Genomic DNA, 24,570 nt, shown 5'->3' on the forward strand with positions numbered 1-24,570 from the left:
GGCAGGGCCCTTTCTAGCCCTCTTTTGGCTTTTGAGGGAGAGTTCAGGTTGGGAAATTCCTGGAGATTTTGTGATGAAATATGAGGAATGCAGGGTTTGGGAAGGGGAGATGTCTCAACATGGTATAATGCCACAGAGCCCACCCTCCAAAGTAAACAAGGGGGACAGATGTCTGGAGTTCAGTTGTAATTTTGGGGGATCTCCAGGTCCCACCATGAGGTTGGCAATCCTAGGTCTGGCAGCAGCCTTTGAGTGACTTAATGCCATTTGATGTGTATGACTGAAGTAGGTCTGGCTGCTTGCTACTGTTCAATGGCAGCCACCAGGGCTGGTGCATGGGAATAGGTGAACTAGGTGATTGCCTAGGGCGCCAGCTCCCAGTGAGGGGGGAGTGGCCTTTCTCCACTCATGCCATCCCTGAGCCTCCATCTTGGTTCTGAGGGATCAGAGGAGCTCCCCAGTTCCTCAGAGCTGAGAAAGAGCGGTGCTTCCCTTCCCCAGCATCCTCACAGGGCACCGAGGAAGCAAAGCACCAAGTGTTCTTTTTTGGCTCTGAGGGATCAGAGGAGCATCCCCGATCCCTCAGGGCCAAGAAGGAGCGGCGCTTCCCTTCCTCAGCATCCTCGCAGGATGCTGGGGAAGCAAAGTGCCGAGTGTTCTTTCTCGATCTGAGGGATCGGAGGAGCACCCCCAATCCCTCAGGACTGAGAAAGAGCGGGTGTGCCCTTCCCCAGCATCCTCACAGTGTGCCAGGGAAGCAAAGTACTGAGTGTTTTCTTGGCTCTGAGAGATTGGAGGAACACCCCCGATCCCTCAGGGCTAAGAAAGAGCAGCACTTCCCATCCCTAATGTCCTCCGAGGATGCTGAAGAAGGTAAGTGCTGAATGCCCAGCATGATAATGTTACCTCTGCATAACATCATCATGCCCCACGCGTGGAAAACTTTTCTCCGGGGGGGGGGGAAATGTTGGGGTTCTGCCCTGGGCAGCAGAACCCCACATGCCAGGGCTGGTAGCCACCCTATGAAAGTCAGTGTGGTGTAGCAGAGTTTCAGATTAGATTTTGTGAAACCAGGTTCAGATCCCCATCTTGCTGTGGAAGCTGACTGGGTGATTTTGGACTAGTCACATACTTTCAGCCTAACCTATCACAAGCTAACAATCTTATTAATCACCTCTAAAACAATTACACTTATGTCATATCAGTTTTCCCTCATAAGCACATCTGAGTTCCCCCTTTTTTGTTTTGTATAGCATGTCACTTTCCTAATTGTATAAATAACCTTTTATTATAAATTCTTTGTCCCACTGGGTCACTGATAGATACGTTGTAGGCTTTTAACCAAATAAGGAACTGCCACCGAGGTCAGATGAGGGTCAGTGTTTTCAAATATTTTTCTTCAGAAATGGCATTTTAGGCACACTTAAGCAGTTAAACAGTGTTCAGATTTATTTGAACAAATTGGCAGGCAAGGGAATCAATATTTACATGGTGTTTAGGATTTGGAATTGGTAGACAGAAAGTTACATATATTTATAGAACTGCATCTTATGGTGCTAAATACACAAGAGACATTTTTAGATTTAAAAATGTTCTGCTTTCATTGAAGGTATTACAGATGTTACCATGCTTTTGCTTAGATAGTATGTGTTCTTGATTGCCTTATGATTTCTTTTGAATTTAGTATTTATAGGTTGCACAGACTTGAGAATGTACTCAGCTTTATCCCTTTGTGTTTAAGACTAGGGTTTTTCTACTAGACCCTTTTCTCTGGCAAAATTGTTATCTTAAGATAAATAACTCTGTATTTTGGCGTGTTTAGGGTCTTTCAGTGCCACTTAAAATCATTTACCAAATCCTTATCTTCCAGATTTACAGTCTCTTCAAACGGGATATTAGGTTTATAGATGGACAATTAGTTCTCTCTTTGTAGTGTAGTTGGTGTTTCTTTGTTTTACACACAGAGACTGATTAAACTACTTGAACAGTCTCTTCCAGAGTTTCTCCTTTTCCAAAGCCACACCACACTGGCTTTGAAAGAGACTCTACTTTTCTGACTCCTCTGTCAACATGGCTGCCCACTTGGATCTCTCACTAGAGAGTTTCCCAGGCCACTCTCTTTCCCATCAACCTCTCCAGCTGCCTAATTATCATGCCCCTCTCTACAGTTAGCTGCAGTCCTCCAATAAGACTTCCATGAGTTGTCAATCAGTTCAGCTAGCACATTCTCTCAAGCAGCACTGCCACTAAGTATGCATCTGCTTGCTGTCTGTCACACCTACCTCACAGGGTTGTGTGAATAAAAAGGAAGTTAAGAGAATAATGTAAGCTGCTTGGGTCCCCACTGTGGAGAAAGGCAGGATATAATATGACCCACCGCCTTGCTGACACTGGAGTTCAGGGGGTTGCCTTACAGTGGTTTTTCTCCTGGTTGGGGACAAAGGGTGGCTCTTGGTGAGCAGATCTCTATGCGTCACCTACTTGAATGTGGTGTACCACAGGAAGCTATTCTCTCGCCAATGATGTTCAACATCTATATGTGCCCCCTTGCCCAGATTGCTCGAGGTTTTGGGCTGGGTTGTCACCAATATGCGCATGACACCCAGCCAATCAGATTCCTCCCCAGATCATCTGACTAGGGCTCTAAAAGCTGTGGCTGGATGGTTGTGATAAAGCTGGCTGAAGCTCAATCCAGCTAAGATGGAGGTCCCATACCTGAACTGAGGGGGATTGGAGCCAGCCCCCAACTCTGGACGATGCATTTCTTATACCAGCTCAGAAGGTGAAGAGTCTGGGAGTGATACTGGATGCCTCACTTACCATGGAGGCCCAGGTCAAAGCAGTTGCTCCATCTACCTTCTATCATCTTTGGCAGATCAGACAGCTAATGCCCTATCTATCCCCCCCAGGATTTAGCTACAGTGATCCATGTAATGGTCACTTTCATGCTGGATTACTGTTACTCGCTCTATGCAGGCTTGTCCTTGGGGCTGATCTGGAAACTCCAGCTGGTGCAAAATGCGGCAGCACAGCTGTTAACTGCATTGCTTTTATGGGCAAGCATTCGGCCAGTGCTGCGCCAATTGAGTACTGGATCCACTTTGAGGTTTTGGTATTGACATTCAAAGCCTTACATGGCCTGGGACCAACATACTTGAGGGATTGCATCTCCCCATATATGCCCCAGAGGGCATTTGGTCTGCTACACAGCACCTCCTGACCACCCTTGGCCTGAAGGATGTCCATCTCACCTCAACCAGGGCCAGGGCTTTTTTGGCTCTGGCCCTGCCTGGTGGAAACAGCTTCCCATGGAGATCCAGGTCCTACCTGAGCTACTGCCATTTTGTAGAGCCTGTAAGATGGAGCTGTTCCACCGGACTTTTGGTTGAGGCAGCAGGCATCCTATTCCACCAACTATTCTATCAGTTGGCCTCCCTTGTTGTGACATCATGCTTTATAGCCTTGTTGAGGTGCTGAATATGATTCTAACACCATCACTTCTTCTTGGGCCAAAAACTGTACTCTGTGAAATGTGCCCTTTCTGCCGGTGATGCACCTTATTTAGTTTTATCGTTCTGCTGTTTTGGTTTTATTGTACTGTTTTAAATTTGACTTGTTGGTTTTTATAGCCTAATCTATGCTGTGATCCGCCCTGAGCCTGTTATGGGAAAGAGCGGAATATAAATTCACTAAATAAAATAAATAAATGAAGCATATGAATAATAAGGTATATAAAAAGTATGACAGTGAGTGGTTAAGAAGAAGAGAATGCGGTGGGAAGAGGATATGGAAATTGCAAAGAGAAGGGAAAGAAGTTAAGAAATTCCTACAAATTTGGGATAGGGGAGCTGGGGAGGTTGTGGATTGAGGTGAGATGGGACCTCCAAGGAGAATTATTCCAAAAACTCCACCCTTTAAAGCATCAATTTCCTCCAGGAGGCCTAAGGTTGCCAGTCTCTGGGTGGGTGCTGGAGCTTACCCAGAAGCACAACTGCTTTTGTGATGATAGAGATCAGTTCCCTTGGAGAAAATGGCTGCTTTGGAGGGTGGTTTTGTACCCCACTGAGTTCCACAGTGGCACTACAGAGCATTTGATCTGTGATTTTTGGATGTAATATTTGGGCAGAATTAATCTGTGATTGGATTGTAGGTTTTTTTAAGTATGCAAAAAATTAGAAAATCTATGTAAACCTGACTTTCATTTCCACCTGCCATTATAAGCTTCAGTAATACATAACCTTCATGTAATGTATAGGATTACTCTGAAGTGAAACTTGCTTGCCCTCCCAACCATTAAATTTCAACATATGTGACCATCCGCAGCATTAAAAGTCTATTTTCTTTATGAATGTTAATGGGCATTTCATCTTGTTGGAATTACTCTGGTTGGAATTACTCTTTGGAGTATCTTGCAAAATAGAACTTGTTCATTTTAAGTCCACAATAATATTCCTGTTATACAAGTGAAAAAAGACAATATTGTTTATTTGCAGTAGCAATTTCTAGTTATTACTAATTTTTGGTGTTTCTATCTATCCAGACTGCTAAGAAGACCAAGCAATCCATTTTCTTCTGCTGAGGAAACACTGACTCCATGTTGTTCTCTTAAAAATGAAATGGAGTTAAAAAAAAGTCAATGATGGAGGGTGACCAGTTACTTGCCCTTCCCACAAGGTCCAGTTTCCTTAAGAATCCTGGAACAGTCTGCAGGACTTCTTCCAAAAAGAACTAAGCTCCTGCATTTCTGGAGCCCTGCCCTATCTGCATCTGCCAGTTACCTCAACCAGAGCTCACTGGAATAAGTATTTGCATTGTCATCAGTGGTTCTGGCTCAGATTCAAGCTGCATGTGGTTCATTTTACAAGGGGCGTTGCCTTGTGTCTTCAGGTTTCTGGAGAACTGTTAAGCTTGCCGGAGAGACAGACAGATCCCAGCCAGAGATCTCATGATATCAGTGTAGCCCAAATACCATATTCTTTCCCCAAGGGTCTGAAGCAGCGTTTCTGGAGAGATAACCCATCTGTGAGAGATAACCCATCTGTGGCACTTTTAAAAAACTTAGAAGCACTGTATAGATAGCAGAAAGACTGTGAAGGGTTAATTCTTCACAGAAACAGAGAGCCTTGAGTGACAAGCTGCTCCAAGCAATCTGCTTGGTTAGCATCCTGTGGTACCTTTAAGTCCAGCAAAGTTTTATTCAAGGTATGAGCTTTCCTGTGCACACAGAGGTGCAAGCACACGAAACCTCATACCTTGAATAAAACTTGTTTGGTTTTAAAGATTCCACTGGTCTCTTTGTTCTACAGCTTCAGAAAATACAGCTGACCACATGAACCTACCTTATTAGTTAGCATCAGCTGAGCAAAGAAGGTCTTGAGAGAGTGTTATGCTGAGGAAACAGATTTCTGCCTTCACTAAGTTGTGTCTGATTTCAGCCTAAGTTGAGAGCAGTTTTACACAGAGAACTGAGGGAAAGTTGGCAAGGAAGTTTGGGAAGTGGGACTCCCAATGGGGCAAAAAAGGGGGGGGGGAAATACATCTTCTAGCAAGAGGAGAATTTCCCTACACAGTCAAACTCTGAAGAGTGCAGAGATTCCTAATCTGGTGTGGTTAGAAACTGCCTTTAGAATTAGTTAAAACTCAAGATGAGTACTGGTGTTTCAAGAGAAGGGATTTGGGTACTGGAAAGAAGGCACCAACTTTTTGAGAACCAAGAGTCAAAGAAAGTGTGCTGGCATGTTTGGGGAAACACTGCAACAAAAGCCTCTCAACATAAAGATATAAGTAACTGTGGGGAACAGGTAGTGCAAGGACAGACTCTCATTAGCCTGAAACATAAGAACTAAAGTCTGTGCATGTACTAATTTTATGTCAGAAATTTCAAACCCTGATCTCACCTGACCTTTCTACTCTATGTAGAATTAAACATTTTGTTAATTTGGAATAATAAAACATCTTCAGTGTCATTAAAGGGGGCTCCCAATCCTTACCTCAGGTTTCATCCTGGGCTGAGCAAACAGCCAAAATATACTGTGACAGGGTGGGACAGCCAGTTTTTCAGCAAAGAAAAGAACACATTACTAGGCAGCAGCAGGGTGTTAGAGACTCTTTACCACTATGAGAGACCTGGACTCTTTATGGGAACCAATGAGCGGGTTTGGCGTGAAATTTAACTGTTGTGATTTGGTATGGGAATCTGGGAAGTGGTTATCTTGCATGCATATAAGCAGGGTCATTAAGTCATCTTTTGTTCTGGAGTTATCAATAAAGCATGTTCCTGTTTGAACATCTACGGATCAAACCCAGTATTTAACAGCCCCATTCATTTACTGCAGGCTTTCACCTTAAGTCATTTATAGCTGTAGTAGAAGGAGAAGGACAAGTTTCCCTTTATTCCTGTTCTTTGCTGGTCCCTGGGTGCAAAAAAAGACAGACAAAGCTGGGGAACGGGTAGTGCAAGGACAGACTAATCGACGCCCTATTTTCTTTGTCAGTCGCCCCTCCGCCACACACTCCCCTGGTTTCCTCCTCCCCTTCTAACCGAATCTCCCCCTGCCGGCCACCCCCTTCACGACTACCGCGAAGCGTGTTCTCCTTTCTTCCCCCCTCTACCCAGCCTTATTCGCTCCTCGAGTGGGCTCCTTTCCCACCTGTTTGTTGTGGCGCTGCTGCTTCCCACTGACAAGCAAGCGGTATCCCTGTCTCCCCCTCCTTCTCCCCCTCCCCCTCCTCCATTCGCACAGGCTAGGCGCTTTTCCCTTTCCAGTGGGCGATTGTAGCGACAGCCGACTCTTCACCTTCCTCTGCCTGCGCGGAGAGTGGATATAGCCACTTGGTCCAACTTGGCCGTGGTTGGCGCTCTTCACTTTTTAGCGACTAATTGAGCGCGGGTGTGTGTGGTGGGGGCGATCCGTCATCCGCAAGGGCAATTTTTGTCTCATTCAGGATTAGCCGGAACCCCCAACATTTTAGAGTATTTTTCAATACATATTTTTGAGGAACGAACTGGACATTTCTGAACGTGTTTTCTCAACATCCCCCCTCGAAAGCTGCCTTCCAGGGGCTTGGGGGGGAGAGAAGGGGAAAGCGAGCAGGATGCAGCGCGGAGCGACACCAACAGCCCCTCTTACTGCCAATACAACCCACGGAGAGTCTCGCTGAGGAGAGAGGCTGGCGGCAGGAGCAGCAGCAGCAGCAGCAGCAGTGGAGTTTGCCTTGCTCGGGTGGAAGCGGGCAAAACAGTAGGGCAAGTCGGAGCTTGGGGCTCGTGGCATCGCTTCGGGATTCCCGCAACCACCATGGGGAGACGGCGGGGCCTCTCCTTGCAGCCGTATTTCCTCTGGCTGGGCTGTGTGGCACTCTGGGCGCAAGGAGCAGCTGGGCAGCCAAAGCAGCAGCAGGTCCGTCCTGCCACCGCGGGTGCAGTAGAAGGCGGCAGCAGCTACCCTGCCTTGGACAACGCGGAAAGCAGAGGCACAGCGCCTGCCGTCGCCAACCGAGTCCGCAGAAGAGGCCAGCAGGACGTACTGAGGGGGTAGGAAAGCGGTGTTTCTTCTAACACCACGTAGGTAGGCCTAGTTCGCACAAAGAGCAGATGAGGGGGTAAGCCCCTGGCTGGATTGCACCTCTTTATACCTTTCTATGCCTAAAACAAAATTCTGGAACTTCGAACTTTGGAGAGGGGCTGTAGGTCGGTGGAAAAGCCTATGCTGTACATGCAGGAGGTCCCACGTTCACTTCCTGGCAGCAGGTGATGTGAAAGAACCTGAGAACCGCTGCCAGGCTTAGTAGACAGTACTGACATTAATGCACTAATGGTTTGGTTCAGTTTAAGGCAACTTAATGTGTGTTCATTAGAAGGCAAGGAAAAAAGATTTTGGATTATCCTCTCCCACCACTTGCTAGTTTACTATGGGGGAAGGTTGAAGCATCCTATCATGTGATTTCTACATCGCTTGTAATCTGAGGTGGTACAATCCAGACAGTGGGTTACTACTTTATCTGGGCTTCTTGAGAACTATGCCACACACCTGCATTCACACGGCTCTACTGGGACAAGAGCCTCCAGCAGGCCAACAACTTTTCAGATTTAAATCTGCCCATATAGCCTCCTTCAGTCCTATCATCAGACACTTCTAGTTGTCTCAGGCAAAATTCTCAAGTATCCTTTCATTCTTCTTGTTATAATCCCCCTATCTTCTGTGCAATGCTTTGTATCTCATATGACCAGTCAGCCTACAATATTGTGGCTTATGTATAAATTCTTGTACTCTCCAGCAATGCTCCCTCTAAGGTTCACTCTTGTGAACAAAAATTCTGCTTCGAGAGCTACGGGCATTCAAGTTGTGAGCGAATGATTTGGCTACTGCATAAATTAGCTTGCTCTGATGTCATCTTTCCTGAGCTAAGACAAAAATGTGAGCTAGCTCACACTAACTCAAAGGGAACCCTGCTCTCCAGAATGCAGCAAACATTCTGCTCTCAGAAAAGGTTCAGGTTCCAAGACCATACTTCGTTGTGTTCATACTTTTCCCCACCTTTTAGTATACAGCAGGGCTTTTTTTGTAGAAAAAGCCCAGCATGACCTCATTTACATATTAGCCACACCCCCTGACATCACCATTGTTTCACACGGCTTTTTTCTACAAACTCATCTGCATATTAGGCCACACCCTTGCCACCAAGCCAGCAGGAACTGCGTTCCTGTGCGTTCCTGCTCAAAAAAAGCCCTGGTATACAATAACTTCTCAATCTATTAGGCAAATTCATTAACTTTCTTCTTGACTTTCCCTTCTTGAAGCTGCTAATGCAACTTGTGGGTTAATTTTCCTTACTGTTAGAACAGTCTACGAACTCTGCTCTTGATTCTTCAACCATTCACAGCCCTGTTGTTTCAGGCAAATTGTCTTTTAGCTAAAGCACTACTTAATCATGACTTGATCCTGACTCCATAACGTTTATAGGTATCTGATAGCTACTTCATCAAAAACTTAATTATTATGATCAGTTCCATGTAACCTATAATAGATCATGACATCAAGTCCCAGTCAGTTTCCTAACACATTCTCTTAATCTCTAAGAAGTCTTTATTCCCCTTTCATTAAAAAAAGTAGCTATCTTTGATGATTTTACACTATGAGCATTATCTTCACTGATATGGTCAAGCTTTTCTCGAAGGAAGCCACAATTGCTTGTTGAGCATCTAGTCTAGGGCATAACCACTTCGCTGTGAATGTCTTTTCACCATGGTTGTGTTCCAAACCCACATCCCAACAAGGAAGCGAATGTGTTCTCTTTAAGCATTTTAACTAAGCACTTCCATACATTCGGTAGGCCTTCGTAGAGCAACTGTAGTTTTCTATTACATAATGTATTAGATATTTGAAGATCAAATTTGTTATTCTGTTCAGCCAGCCACAGTGTCCCTTATTTTTGAAAATTTTCACTATCTGATCCACTGTAGCATCTGGTTTATGAGTTGATCTGTTGGGCAGCCAGTTCCATGTACATTCCATTACATCTTGTGCCGTGTTATACCAGCATATGTTCAGTGTAAGCTCCAGCCATATCCTTCCAGCAACCTTTCTAGACAGTTTGTTTTTCGAATCAGTCCTGTAAGATTCATCATTTACCTGTGTAGTTTCTCTAGACCTTCAGTAAAAATATTTGCAGAGATCTTCATCTACTCATTTTCCTTCTGTAACGGTTGGTTTTATTTTTTTTAAATGACTTTTATTTTAAATGTTAATATTAATTTTTGGCCCAGGTTGGAAAGTATTCTTGTGTGTTGAGTATTGCAAAAAACATCTGGCTTTTGCACCACACTAATAGCAATACCAAATGTGGCAAATCTTGCCTCAGTTTCATGATGAAGTTTTAAGCGTCTTTGGTGTTTACAGGTGATTTCAATTAACATCTGATGGAGAAACATGCTTTTCAGATTGGAGGAGTGAGGCTTTAAAGTTCATGTTATAAGGTGCACAGTGAATCCTTTCCATTTCTAAAATATGCAGCTTATATATCAGTGTTGCACATAACATGTTATTCTTGTTTTAAGATGGAAATAATGTAGGTGTCTTTGGAGTAAGGTTTTACTCTGTACAGTAGGCATAACTCTTCTTCATTGTTTCCTTCTGTGCCTTCAAAATTATTTTAAAATGGGAATCTGGTGAAATTAAGAAATGGCAGGGCTGTGAACAACTTGTGTTCTTTCTGTGGCCAGTTTCATTTTTACTTTGCATTGCTAAAATTTGATGTTTCCACTGACCTATTTTTTTTATGTACACACTTATTTGCACGTGACAGGCCAAATGTGTGTGGCTCCAGATTCCACTCCTACTGTTGCCCTGGATGGAAAACACTCCCTGGGGGAAATCAGTGTATCGTTCGTAAGTGTTTGTCTTCAGACTTGACAGAATTTACTATCTTTGGGTAATAATTTTCCCCAGCAGACTTCTTTGAATTGTAACACTTCATTACACATAAAAGGAAGTATGGCATGAATCAAGTTTGGCTGTTGAAGTTTTCATCTTGTATTTAATGAATAGAAATACTGACAGTAGAGCAAATTTGTGAATAACAGAAGTATTTTAGAAAATTAGGAATAGCAATTTACCTTACCTTAAGTGTTATTTTTGTTTGTCTGGAGTATGGTTGCCATCTCTGGGTTAGAAATTCATGGAGATTGGGGGGTGGAGCCTGGGGATAATGGGGTTTAGGGAGAGGGGGGCATAAGGAGGTTATCATATCAGGGGGTCCATTTTCCAGAGTAGCTATTTTCTCCAGGAAAACTGGTCTCAAAGTTATGGGGATCAACTGTAATTCCAAGAGATCACCAGGACCCACCTGGAGGCTGGTACTTCTAATTCTGGAGCTGTGTTTGTGCATATTCAGATTAGATAGAGCAGAGTTTTTAAAATGTATTTTAATAGTCCATCATTATTTATTTGGGTAAGTTAACTATTGTTGTAATAATTCTGGCTATTTACATAACTTGGCAAAAACATGGAAGTCATTTGAACAGAGATTCTTCATGGCTTTGTTTCACCAGAGCTGACCCTTAGAAGTTGTTGCTAAGGCCAGTCCTGAAACAAATACAAATTTGTACCTATGCAGAGTGCTTTTCTTTCACCAGTGATCCATAGTATCTAGCTGCCATACCCCCCCCCCCCCCCCTGATCAGGGCTGGCATCACAGGTTCTGATGCTCCAGGCCCAGCCCCTGCCAGACCTGGAAGGCGAAAGCAGCTGGGCGGTGCCTGCATTATTTGGAAACTCTTTCCCTTTCAAGGAAAGGCAGCTTACCAAGAGTGCAGGTGCTGCCCAGCCACATCGCTTTCATTTTGATGGATCTGTATAGACCTGGGAAGGTGAGAGCAACATGGTGGTGTCACGGGAGGGGACGCTCAGTGCCCCTGTAGGCCAAGTGGCACCCTAGGTGGCCACCTACCTGGCCTACTCCCATGTGCCAGTGCTGTCCATTATTAGAGACAATTTTTTAATTTTATTTTTAATTTAATTTTATTTGATTTATATCCCGCCCTCCCCACCGAAGCAATTTCTGGACAAGAAATTCCAGAATATAGTATCTGGTTTTTAAGGTTGGTTTGAATCTTGGCAGTTGCTAATTTTAAAGTTTAAGAGGGGTTTATGGCATGATTTTAGAAATTGCCTTTTTTGTTAGATAAGGTGCTAAGCTTCCTGCAGTAGTGCATTTTTTTTCTTGTTCCATTTATTTGTCATGGCTCTCTGGCTAGCATGAACATGGCTCTCTGGCGAGCATCATAGGTTTATATCTTGGTTTTACAGGTGAAATGTAATTGCATATCTTGTAACTGAGAAATGCAAGTAAAGGTTGCTAACTGTAGTAACAGTGGGGTCTGATTTGTAACCACAGTGCTAGGTAATAAGCTGTCATTAGCAGTGCTTCAACATTTCCTCCCTGTCTTTGCAAGTGTAGTGACAGTACCAGTGGTTCCTTCTAGAGGATCCAAAGGACCGCTGAAGAATTCCCTTACTTGGCATCCACCTGTTTTTGCCTATTAGAGGTAGTCATTTCAGCAAGCAAGACATAAATGGATTCTTTGTCTCATCTCTGTTGCCATTTGAAGGTACCAGCATAGCTGCAAAGGAAACACACAGGACTGTGACGTTATAGAAAACCTATAAATGAAAATAACATTAGAAGGATGATTCTGCTAGTTGGATTTTAGCTGGTTTCAGGCCAGTGCTCTTCCATCCTTTGATCATCATTTCTAATGAGGCATTCTTTAACAGATCATTGATTCTGGCCCATCATTTTTTTTCTTGTTCCATTTATTTGTCATGGCTCTCTGGCTAGCATTAACATGGCTCTCTGGCGAGCATCATAGGTTTATATCTTGGTTTTACAGATGAAATATAATTGCATATCTGGTAACTGAGAAATATAGTGACCAAAAACACAGTGTGGTGGAAAACTCACGTTAATATTTATTTTAACTTGGGTCTTTCCCTGTACACAAGAAGGGTTTTTTGGGTTGTTATATTGCAGTCCAGTCTCCAGAGCATTTCCATACATGATATTTAAATTGGGTTGAATCCAAAGAAACATGAGTGAATCTCCAGTTACAGAATGGATTATTCCCACTACTCTCTTCCTATTGCAACCCTCTGCCTGTTCTCAAAGCTTCTCCTGGTTGTTGGGAAACCCTTCCCAGTGGCATTGTGGGTCATTTGGAGGTCTGCAGAATACAGAATAGGTAGAACTCCCTTATCTCTTGAATAAGCGAAGTACTGTATTGCTCTTGAAAGAAGGAGTTTTGAAAGCATCCATTTACTACAGTTAGCAACCTTTACTTGCATTTCTCAGTTACAAGATTTGCAATTATATTTCATCTGTGAAACCAAGATATAAACTTGTGATGTTTTGTATAGCACAGTTATTGCTAGCTAGAGAGCCATGACTTTTGGTTAAACCAGATGGTAACACAAATGTGTAACTTAAATTGCAAACAATATACATATGGTTTCTCTCCTGTATTGTAATTATACCTCATATTTCAAAGATCCACAATCAGCAGGGCACAATTAACAACAGAATGCCTCAAGAACACTTTTAAGATCATATGAGAAAAACTTAAGTACTGATGAAGTGTTTTACGGAACTTATCAAACTGTTGGATCTATCAAGCTATTAAAACCCTCTTCAGTAAATCAGTGTATATAATAGTTTTTTAAATATTATTTTTATGTTCCATTCCTATTTCTAAAAATTGCTTGAAAAAGTATAAATTGAAGCCATTCTTATGATATACCATTTCAAAGTAATTATTATTGATATGCAACAGTACGTAATCAGACATTGATTCTGATATATGTGTATATCAATATATTGATACAAAGCAGAAAATTTGTTTAGTTAACTAATTAAAATGAAGAAAGAGAATGTACAGAGTTGCGACTTTCTTATCCATTTATTTCTAAGAGTTTAAGGATTACTGGTAGTGGAAAGTGCTGTCAACTCATAGCTGACTTATGGCAACACCATAGAGTTTTCAAGGCAAAAGACACTCAGAGGTGGTTTGCCATTGCCTGCCTCCACATCATGATCATGATAGTCATTGGAAGTCTCCCATCCGCATACTAGCTAGGGCTGACCCCACTTAGCTCCTGAGGTCTGGTGAGATCAGGTTAGCCAGGTGAGAGTTTTAAGAATTATTATTGTATGTATAATTTCCATGACACTTCACCCATACAAAATATTATTTTTATATATATATATATATTATTTAGGGAATTTACATGCTGAAAGTCTAATCTTTAAGTGCAGTGACTTAACTAGAGATGTTTGCAGTTTTGAAAAATGAAATCAGAGTTTGCTTTAAGTTTAATTTTCTAGAAAGGTTTTTAAACAAATGAAATCCTAAAAAGCAAGCACTTAACATCTTGTTTTTTAGAGGCAATTTTGTGTCTTTACAAGAAGGATTTTTATAAGAGCTTAAAAAAAAGACATCAGAGACTGACTTTGCTGTCAGCCCGCCATGTCCTGACTATCTGTAGAGGACAATGAGGCCTGTGGGAGGGAACTGGGGCCAGAATGATTTGGTTGGCACTGCTCCATTGAGTATTTCTGTTCCTTAAAAAACTGTATCTCTTAGAGGTGCATTGATAAGAGTTTTAAAATCAGATACTTTAAACCCAGCACTGCAAAGAACACCCCACACAGGGAGCAGAGGGCTCCTCCTGTTAAGCCAGACCCTTTCACATCAGTATATTAGTTGATTGGGCAAGGAGCCATCTTTATGTCTCCCTCTTAGTTAGTTTAGTTTAGTTTTAATTTATTTGATTTATATTCCGCTCTCCCTGCTGAAGCAGGCTCAGGGCCGCTTGCAATACATAATAGAATAACAATAAAAACAAATTAAACATTAAAACAATTTAATACATTTTGGTGCTATTTTCCATGCAGTTTAAGGATGGCATTCAGTGATCTTAAACATCTATTTAGATCTAATATCTTGGCTGTTATTCAGTTAAAAGCTAACTGAAATAATATTGTATTGCAGGGCTTTCAGTTCTGGGCAAGGTCCTGAAAGACTCTGACCTCCTCAAGCAGTTGGTTTCACCAATGGGGGGTGGCAATTGAGAAAGCTCTTTCTTGAGTTGTTTTCAGTCTAGCCTCCCTCAGCCTGGGGATCAACAGTAAGTTTTGTGTTCCTGACCTGAGTACTCTCTGGGGAACATGTAGGGAGAGATGGTCCCTAAGGTAGGCATAGAGTCAATCCAATTAAATACAAGATTTAACTTCTGACTAGGGCTAGGACCTGGGATTGCTTGTTTGACCATAGATGATCTTGTGTCCTTCCAAATGATTTTGGGTCTATCACTGTCTCTCAGCCTAACCCTATCCTCACAAGGTTGTTGTGAGGATTAAGTGGAGGAGGGGGGAAACCATGTGAAAAGCCACTTTGAGTCCCCAGTCAGGAAGGAAAGTAGGATTTAATTTTTTTTAAAGGAAGTAGTATAAATCTTGCTCTTCTGAGCAGTATGTTGAATAGTGGATTTTAGGAAAGGCAGGCATGTTGCAGGATTTCTCTTCTGCATTTGGTATGCTTGTAATAACAGCTGCAAAAGGAAAGGTTCCATTAGGTTTGCACCTGCATAAGGATCAGTATTCCCCTTTTCTACAACTGGGAGAAATGCTTCTACAATGTCTTCTACATGGATTTGTTTCTGCCTGCAGTATTTCAAAGAAGAAGGATGGTAGCAAAACCAGAATTAATTGGTTCTGCCTACTGTTGCCATCCCCCTGCCCCAATCTCTGCCTGAATGAGTATCAGTTGCCACTGCTTCTGAGTCAATTGAAACAAATGAATTTAGGAAGGTGTAATTCTGCTGGGGATTATACTGTCTGTGTTTGACTGGGAAAAGTCACTAGATAGTGTTTAAAAATGACATTTAAGACAAGGAACTTGACAACAAGGGGACTTGCCCATTATTTTAACTTTAATCACACAGATTTCAAAACTTACTTTTGGTTGTCTATGTAAAGTTGATATTTCTGTACTGCTATGGAAATCATGCGTGTGCTTAATGCCTTGCTTTGAAATACTTATTATATCAGAATGGAGATTATCTTTGCAACCCTGTATTTAATAACAGACCTTTTCAGGATGGGTTATTTGTCCCCTTTTTGATGCTTTTGGGATGCGAGGTGCTCCCCCCCCCCCCGGCAGCATTGTGATGCAGCATTTCTGTGAGCTTTCCCATATCTACCTTGCTGCAAAGTTTTGTGAAAGATCTCAGCAAAACTATATGGCTGCTGTGTTGGGCTGGAAAATCTTGATTTTCCCAGTCCTGCTAATACAGCAATCATTTTACCTTCCTCAGTCCTTGTAGTGACACCTCCCTCCAACACTGACATATATTGATATGAATAGGTATCACATAATCCATTGTGTGTTTGGCTTAAAAATACACACAAAAACCTTGACCTTTCCCCTGGTATGTATGTGAGGGTGGGATGGCCACCACAGGGAGACTGGGGGAGGGAAGATGTGGGGAAACCTGTAATCAAGAATCCCTATTGCTGCTAGGCTGCATTGGGAGCTGCAGCATCAAGGGGGCTTCCAAAGGAAAATGTTGAACAGCCCACAATGAAGGAAATATTCTAAAAGTTCAAAAATACAAAGCTAGCACTTAAAAAAAACCAATTTCACTGTTTCAGCATATATACAATTGTTTTATAGGGTTTGAAGTCCCCCCTGACTACCAGAGGGGAATGGGGATTCCAGCTTGGGAATCTCCTGGAGATTGAGGGATAGAGTCTGGGGAAGACAGAGACCTCAGTGAGGGTACAAAGCCATAGTGCCCACCTTCCAGAGCATCCATTTTCTCCAAGGAAACTGATTTTCTGTAGTCTGGAGATGAACTGTAATTTTAGGGAATCCTGAGGTTCCACCTGGAGGATGGCATCCCTAGTTGATTATATTCTTGCTTTTTTGTGACCCATCTAAGCAACAGAATTTTTTTTCAGAAACTCAGCATTAGAAGTTTTATAATGAATTGTTTTCTTCCACAGCAATTTGTAGAAATAGTTGTGGTGATGGATTTTGTTCCCGCCCTAACATGTGCACTTGCTCCAGTGGACAGATCTTGCCAACCTGTGGAACAAAATCAAGTAAGATTTGAGTATATATGTATATATTTTACTCTTTGGCAATTTTCCATTTTCAGTGTTTAGAACAAGGATAATATTTTGAATGTTTAAAAGTATATAAATCTTACAGCTGCAGTGCAGTCTTCCTTTTGATCCTGTCTAACCATTGCTGCCCAGGTAGCTTTGCTTTACATGCTGGAATGTTCTACCTGATTCCCCTTTTCCATTTATCAGTTGAAAACTGTCTTCATGGAATAATGGTACATAGCTGTTGATGAGAGTAAGGGATTGGCTGATTGTGTGCTATGACTTTTGTATGTGTGTATACATATTTATATAAATAAAATATTCACCCTGATCCAGCTGGAGGCTATATGCTTTGAAGAAGCAAATTTCCATGTGTGTATCTGTAGCTTGATGAGGAATTACGTATTCAAACAGATGCTGTATGCACTCAGACAACCCAGCAGCCAAGGCCCATGCATAGATAGCAGAAACTGGTGTTTTGCCAATTATTTTGGATGGAAGAGAGCCTGGATTCAGTCATCCTCCCTCTCTCTGTTGTTCTTCCTCACCAAGCTGATTGGCTTATTTTACTTGGCCAGAAGTGCACAACCTTGAAAGCAGCTACATGCACTGCATATATTGTGAGAGTAGTGCAATTGTGTTCAGAGTCTTTAAATAAAAGTAACAATTAATTCAAGTTTTTAAAATTTTAATACTGTTTTATGAAGGTGTAATTGTATACAAGACATTAGGCCTAAAATATAATAAACACAGTTCTAGAACCTAGCAAGCATAAACAAAGCATACGTTCAGGGTAATCATTTGATTACAAGCTTTGTTTTATGAATGAAAGGAGTAGTACTGCACTGCCATTTGATACTGATGTTGTCAGCAAAGGTCATGGGAGAGGGGAGGAACAGAATAAATGAAGTATTCTGTTATAAGAAGTAACAAAATGAAGATTATTTTATTCAATAAAACAATAAAGAAAAAAGAGTGGAGGAATGAATAAGGTTAATTATTTTATGTTACATGTTACATTAAGTGAAGAAATAAGTATTTATGCATTAACCACATTGTTGTTCGACTTTTAGACTGCAGTTGCTACCAATAGCTCACAGCATATATAAAAAGCAACAATTCATTTGTATAACAAAAATATATTTCAAAATATAAAAGCCATAAAATAGGCGGACAGGGGAATTGAGATCAGATTGGAAAACTGAGTTTTAAATATTAAACTAAGAAACTCAGAAGATCAGAAATAAAATATAAATATCACATTTGCTTGAAAGAAAGATGATCTTACATGTATGCAAGCTCACTCCATCCCCCCCAAAAGAAAGAAGAAAAAAGGAGAAAAATAGCTCTAGTATTCTTTGTTCTTTACCCTGGCCTGTATCTTCTGGCATGAACTGGAAGCCACAGAAGCACAGGGAGGAACTTGCTGCCTTCTATATGGCTCTCTGGATTGCTGGAGAGTGGGTGTGGCATGCTGCTCTCTCTATGTCCTTGGCTACTGTGGAGGTTGTGGGGACTAGTTTACCAGCTGGCTTGCTAGACTGGTGAGCCAGACAGTTGAATGGGGTGTGGCACACTCCTCTCTCTGCATCCCTGGCTGACATGGAGGTAGAGGGAGGTGTCCACCAGCTGACTCACTGGATTTCAAAAAGCCCAGAAAGCCAAATTAGAGGACACTCTCCTAGGTCCACCTCTTCAGCTTCTGAAGCAGGCTGTGAGGTAAAAGAGGGCAATATTCCCCAAATACATACCCAAATGGCAGAGGACACCACTTTTTTATAAAGCCAAAAGGGGGAAGGGATTGTCTTCCATTTAAGTAAATATGGTAATCTTTCCTATTAATGGAGAACAAATATAATTGTATCAAATAATTGATTGCAGTAAGAATGATGAAGCCATTAATTTAAAAGGGAGCCTTTAAAGTGACATCAAAAAGCAAAAGGGCCTGCTTAGAGATTTAAAGTGAAGCTGTTATGATCAGAAAAATTACTTGATTACTTGTCTGAATTTTATTTGTTGTAGTGTTTGTCACAAATATTAGAATGGTATTTTTATTCTTGTACAGTTGCATGCTTGTTTGGATGCTGTGCTGGTTAGCCACATTTGGCTACATGCTATAATATTAGTGATTAATATAATTAACCATTTGTGTTTTACTGTAGTACAACAGTGCAGTATCAGATGCATGAATGGTGGTACATGTCTGGATGACCAGTGCCAATGTCAGAAGGGCTATATTGGCACTTACTGTGGACAACGTAAGTAATTTCTTTTTGTCACTTAAGACATATTTGAGTAACCCTTTGTCCACTTCTCTATCGCTGGAACTCCCCTTGTCAGGGGAGAAGACCTCCAGGATGAGAAGATTAGTTAGGGTGGTGGCAGGAGTACACCTGGGTCCTGGACTCTCTCCCAGACTGCTTGGTCGATGCCTCTGTGCCCTTGTCACAGAGGTTCTGGGTTCTGGCCCTTCCATTGCTAAAGGACTGCCAATGCTTTGCACTTCTGTGGTGGACTCTGGTTTTAAAAGGGGGATTGGTGGAAAGCCTGAGGCAGTGGAGTCTGGCTGTCATGCTATGGAAGCTGGACACCCTTACTCATCATGCCTGTTCTATTAATTTGCAACAAGAATTGCTTTGCTGAATCATATTAAAGGCCTGTCTGGTCCAGACCTCTGTCATCAACAGTGGTCAGCCAGGTGCTTAAGCAAAGCATGATTAAATTGTGTTGTCCTGTTGTAATGAGAGTACTTCCATGTTTAGCTTTTGATAATAATGTTCTTTGTCGGGTTGCCAGGTCCTATTTTCTCCCTGGTGGGTAGATTGGGGGGGGGGGCAATCCAGAAGGAGGTGGGGCCATCCCTGACATGATGGAGTCATGGAGAGTTTGTCATCATGTCGAGGATGCATCACCACTCTTTTTCCGAACCGTTTAAAGGAAATCTTCCCTTTAAAGGGTTGGGGAGAAAGCAAGCACCCCATACTCCTGCCCTGCAAGCCTGAATTTGCTGCTTGCAGGGCAGGAGCAGGCGGTCCCCAGCAGGTGCAAGTGGAAGAGTGGGGAATCAAACCCAGTTCTCCCAGATAAGAGTCCGCATACTTAACCACTACACCAAACTGGCTCTCTTACAGGTGCCCACAGCACCACTCTTTCAAGTGGAGCTGTGGAAGACTGTTGGGAGTGAGACTTCCTTTCACTGTCCACCCAGCTGGCATCTTGGGGGGGAGGCTCCGCTCCACTTGGGGACTGGCATCCCTAGTTTTTAGTGACATTAGGATTGATTTTTGCTCTAGTAAAAATGGTAACTTCATGATTTACTTCATTTATATCTTGTCTTTCTAACCAATGGGGGACTCAAAGCAGATTACATCATTCTTCTGTCCTGCATTTTATTCTCACAACCATTCTGTAAGGTAGGTTAGACTGTGTGTATGATTGGTCCATGGTCAATCAGCAAGCTTCCACTGCAGAATGGGCATATGAACCTGAGTCTACCAGATTCTAGTCTGAAACTCTTATTACACTTCGCTGATTAATTTATAAGTGTATATAACAAAAAACCTGCTATGATTAAAAAATGACTTATGGCAGAATTTTGCATCATAACAATTCCATTTCTGGGATAAAATATTTTCTCTTACCAGTTTAATACCAGATATTGCTGAATCTGCTCCAAGTGTTAATCAATCAATAATACAATAATATAAATAAAACTGGTGACAGAAGACACCTTGGTTATAGTTTGGTGTTTACTAAAATCCAACAGTTTTCATTAATGATGACTAGCTTTTAGTACCTCATTAAAATGTAAAGATCTATTTATTAAATTATTCATCCAGGCAAAATTTACCATAGCTTAAAGAAATAAGGCCATCTCACCCTGTTAAAACCTGGAATGGGAAGTGGTCATTATATATATATGTTGTTTTTTCAGTTTGCATTATCAATAATGTTAATAATCCTCTGAATATTGTCAGTCAGCATCCTTTAATAAACTAACATTGGTTTATATTTATTTAAGTAACAATAATTTACTATTACTGTGATGGATTTCTGCTTAAAGTTTATTATCCAGATTGTGGATGTTTGCTTTTCTTATTAATCACTACGAATCATTACCATATTAGAAGTACATCATGAAAGTGTATTAGGGCAGCTGTTTAAAAAGTCTGTTAATACAGGAACTTAGGTTTGCCTGTCTGTATCACCAGTTCAAAGGAAAAAGGAAAAAAAAATTATCACCCCTGTAACATGATGTGATTCATGCTACGGTCACCTCGAGGTTGGACTACTGTAATGCCCTCTACATGGGGCTACCCTTGTGCCGGACCCGGAAACTGCAGTTGGTGCAGAACGCTGCTGCCCGGCTGTTATTAGGGCTCCCAAGATGGGAGCACATTCGGCCGGGGCTCCGGGATCTGCACTGGCTGCCAGTAACATTCCGAGTCCAGTACAAGGTGTTGGTCATTACCTTTAAAGCCCTGTATGGCCTAGGACCTGCCTACCTGAGGGACCGTCTCTCCCCACACGTTCCCCAGAGAGTACTACGTTCCGGCTCACAAAATCTGCTGGTAGTCCCTGGGCCAAAGGAGGCCCGCCTAAAATCCACCAGGGATCGGGCCTTCTCAACAGCGGCACCTTACTGGTGGAACCAGCTGCCGGAGGAGGTGCGGGCCCTGCGGGACCTAGGGCAGTTCCGCAGGGCCTGCAAGACAACCCTCTTCCGGCAGGCCTATAACACCTAACTGATACTTTGGATGGAACATCTTTGGATGGAACAAAATGCTCTTATAGACCGCTGGCTTTATTTTATCTTGTTTTATTAACTATGCTTTTATTGTATCTGTAAATGTTTTAAATGGAATTGTATGAATCATTATGTTGTGAGCCGCCCTGAGACACTTCGGTGAGAAGGGCGGGATATAAGTTCATTAAATAAATAAAATAAAATAAAAATAACAACCTAAACTCGAGGCAGAGCAAGGTGTTTTCTTTACAGTAACAGACAAGGCAGCACAACTCAAAAATAAGCAAAAATATTACTTTATTGAGCTGGCAGGTAGTTTTAAAACAGACTGGTGCAAGAAAACAATAACGTTATAGAATATAACTAACTAATAAGACTTACACCATAATCACCAGCCAGGAAGTAGGACGGCTTTTTGCGGGGTTTTAACATTTTCAATGGGGGGTATTTTTTACTCCAATTCCAGATTTTACTCTCCTTTGTCCTGAATTTCTGAAGGAAGTTATTCTTGAGTCCTGATTTTTTTCTTAGTAGCTAATGCCATGACTGAGAAAGCTATCAGGTTTCCATTGTTTTTTGCTGTAATGTGGGATCACTTTGACCCCTATACCAAAGTAGTATATTTTCTGGTCAGCTACAGTTCCACCAACTCTGGCTGAGGGTTTGGAGGCCCTGGTGGGCAAGTTGAAGCTGAACCCATCAAAGACGGGGGTTCTGTGGTTGGGGGGAGCGGGGTTGGAGCTGGAGCATAGACTGCTGACTCTTGACGGGGCACTACTAACACCACCGCCTACCATCAAGAGCTCAGGAATTACACCAGATACCTCACTTTCAATGGAGGCTGAGGTCGCATATATTGCCAAGGTGGCATTTTTTCATCTTCAAGCCTGGCAGCTAGCTTCCCTCTTATCTTGCTCAGACCTAGCCACAGTAATCCATGCGACGGTCACCTCCAGACTAGACTACTGTAACTTGCTCTATGCTGGCCTACTCTTGAGTCTGATCCGGAAGCTCCAGTGGGTCCAGAATGTGACAGTGCAAGTCCTGACAAGAACACCATGGATGGCACATATTCTACCTGCGCTGCACCAGCTACACTGGTTGCTGGTTGAGAACTGGCTTAGTTTTGGTTTTGGTTATGACCTTTAAGGCCTTGAGTAGTCTGGACTCGATGTATCTATGGGACTGCCTCCTCCACTATGTCCCTGGAAGAGTGTTACGCTCTACTGGTTGAAATCTGCTGGTGATCCCTGGCCCGAAAGAGGTCCAACTGTCCTAAACAAGGGCCAGGGCTTTTTCAGTCCTGACCCCGACATGGTGGAATGCTCTGCCAGAAGACATCAGGTCCCTGCACGATCTTTTACAGTTTCACAGGACCTGTAGGACAGAGATGTTCCACCAAGCCATTGTATAAGAAGAAGAAGATTTTGGATTTATATCCCGCCCTATACTCTGAATCTCAGAGCGGTCACAATCTCCTCTACCTTCACCCCCCAACAAACACCCTGTGAGGTAGGTGGGGCTGAGAGTGCTTTTACAGCAGCGGCCCTTTCAAGGACAGCTTCTATGAAAGCTATGGCTGACTCAAGGCCATCTCAGCAGGTGCAAGTGGAGGAATGGGGAATCAAACCCGGTTCTCCCAGATAAGAGTCCGCGCACTTAACCACTACACCAAACTGGCGATGGTTGTCGTGCTGGCACGTTTTCCTCTCCACCCCCTCTTGGAGGGATACCCCCACCCCTGATGTGATGTAATGACTGAATAAGAGCACTTTAAAGATGCCATCAGGGTTTGTAATTTTTTTCATGTAACTGATTTTATATATACCGGTATGTATTTTTAAATGTTGCATATTGCCCTGAGCCTGGCACTAGCCAGGATAGGGCAGTTCATCAAATGATGATGATGGTAGTAGTAGTAGTTGTTGTTGTTTTTCCCTTGGTAGGGTTAAATTGATTAATTGTTATCTGAGTGTATCCCACCATCTTTTAATTCTGCTTTGAAAATTGGACATTTTCCCATTTTTACTGGATCTATGTGTGTTTATGAGTGTGCTACAGTCTCTACTTTATTCATCCATTGAATCTTTAACCCAAATTACAGCTAGCTGGAAGTAAGACCAATTGGATCCCTTTGGATTTATTTTGGAGAAAGTACTTTTAGGATCATGCTGCATATAGTTATAAAAGTTCTGCTGCAAAGGATCATTATAGCTGTTAATTCTGGAATCTCAGGATATTGATCTCCCATCCAGGTACTGATCTTATCTGCTTAGTTGCAGAAAGACTGATATATCAGCAAGTTTGCTGAATCATGCATCTCCAACCATAGCTTGGGACAGGCTGGTAAGGCTGTATGAAATCTCCTTACAGATTTAGTTTGATTATTGTATTGGATGATGCCTTGGGTACCCTGAGTTGGGTGGAAATGTGGTTTAGAAATGTTTTAATAAAGACAAAACAATAAGTAATAATTATGATTAGAAGTTGTTAATGCACTTATGCTGTGCTTTAGATAACCTTTTAGTATAAATAATTTAATTTGTATATGTTTTTGTGTTAAACACAGCTGTCTGTGAAAATGGGTGTCAGAATGGTGGTCGTTGCATTGGGCCGAACCGATGTGCTTGTGTATATGGATTTACAGGGCCACAGTGTGAAAGAGGTAAGAATTTGTTTTTAGAAAGGAAAAATTAGGATTATACTTAACATCTTAAGACCTGCAATATGTTTATGTGTTTGCACTGAATGAATATGTGGGAGGGACTTGTAACATCAGGGTCTGTGTCACCTAAATATTTCCATTATAACACCAGTGCATAGGCTATAGTGTTTTTCACACAAGGATACACTTGTGTGGTTTTTCCTGTTACTGCTGTGGCTGAGATAGTGTAGCAACAAAGGGGTATCTACATGTTAGATTTCCCTTCATTTTCCTTGCCCCAGTCCTCTGCGAGAGGCCATCCCTGCTTCTGAAACTATTTGGAGTTACAAATTGCAATATAAATTGGCAATTGAATATTGTTATAACATTATTATAACAATCTGTGTATCAGGTTCTCTGTAGTCTCTGCTTTAATAAAGAAGTAAGTCTTCCTTGCAGTACAGAGAGATGCTTTTTCCTTTGTATCTCTGCAGTAAAAGGGAAAAGGAAAAAG

The 24,570-nt window shown here is 42.1% G+C and overlaps 1 protein-coding gene across 1 annotated transcript; it reads left to right on the forward strand.

Annotated features, from left to right (window-relative positions):
- The first annotated feature begins 861 nt into the window (after positions 1-861).
- LOC132590493 (fibrillin-2-like) lies at positions 862-24,109 on the forward strand. The gene is made up of 7 exons (XM_060263399.1): positions 862-873; positions 4,888-5,022; positions 7,050-7,534; positions 10,306-10,388; positions 16,561-16,659; positions 18,828-18,923; positions 23,982-24,109. The coding sequence occupies exons 1-7, from the start codon at positions 862-864 to the stop codon at positions 24,107-24,109; spliced, it is 1,038 nt and encodes a 345-aa protein (XP_060119382.1).
- The last annotated feature ends 461 nt before the right edge of the window (positions 24,110-24,570 follow it).

Source organism: Heteronotia binoei, unplaced genomic scaffold (genome assembly GCF_032191835.1).
Source record: "Heteronotia binoei isolate CCM8104 ecotype False Entrance Well unplaced genomic scaffold, APGP_CSIRO_Hbin_v1 ptg000047l___fragment_2___debris, whole genome shotgun sequence".
Taxonomy (NCBI): domain Eukaryota; kingdom Metazoa; phylum Chordata; class Lepidosauria; order Squamata; family Gekkonidae; genus Heteronotia; species Heteronotia binoei.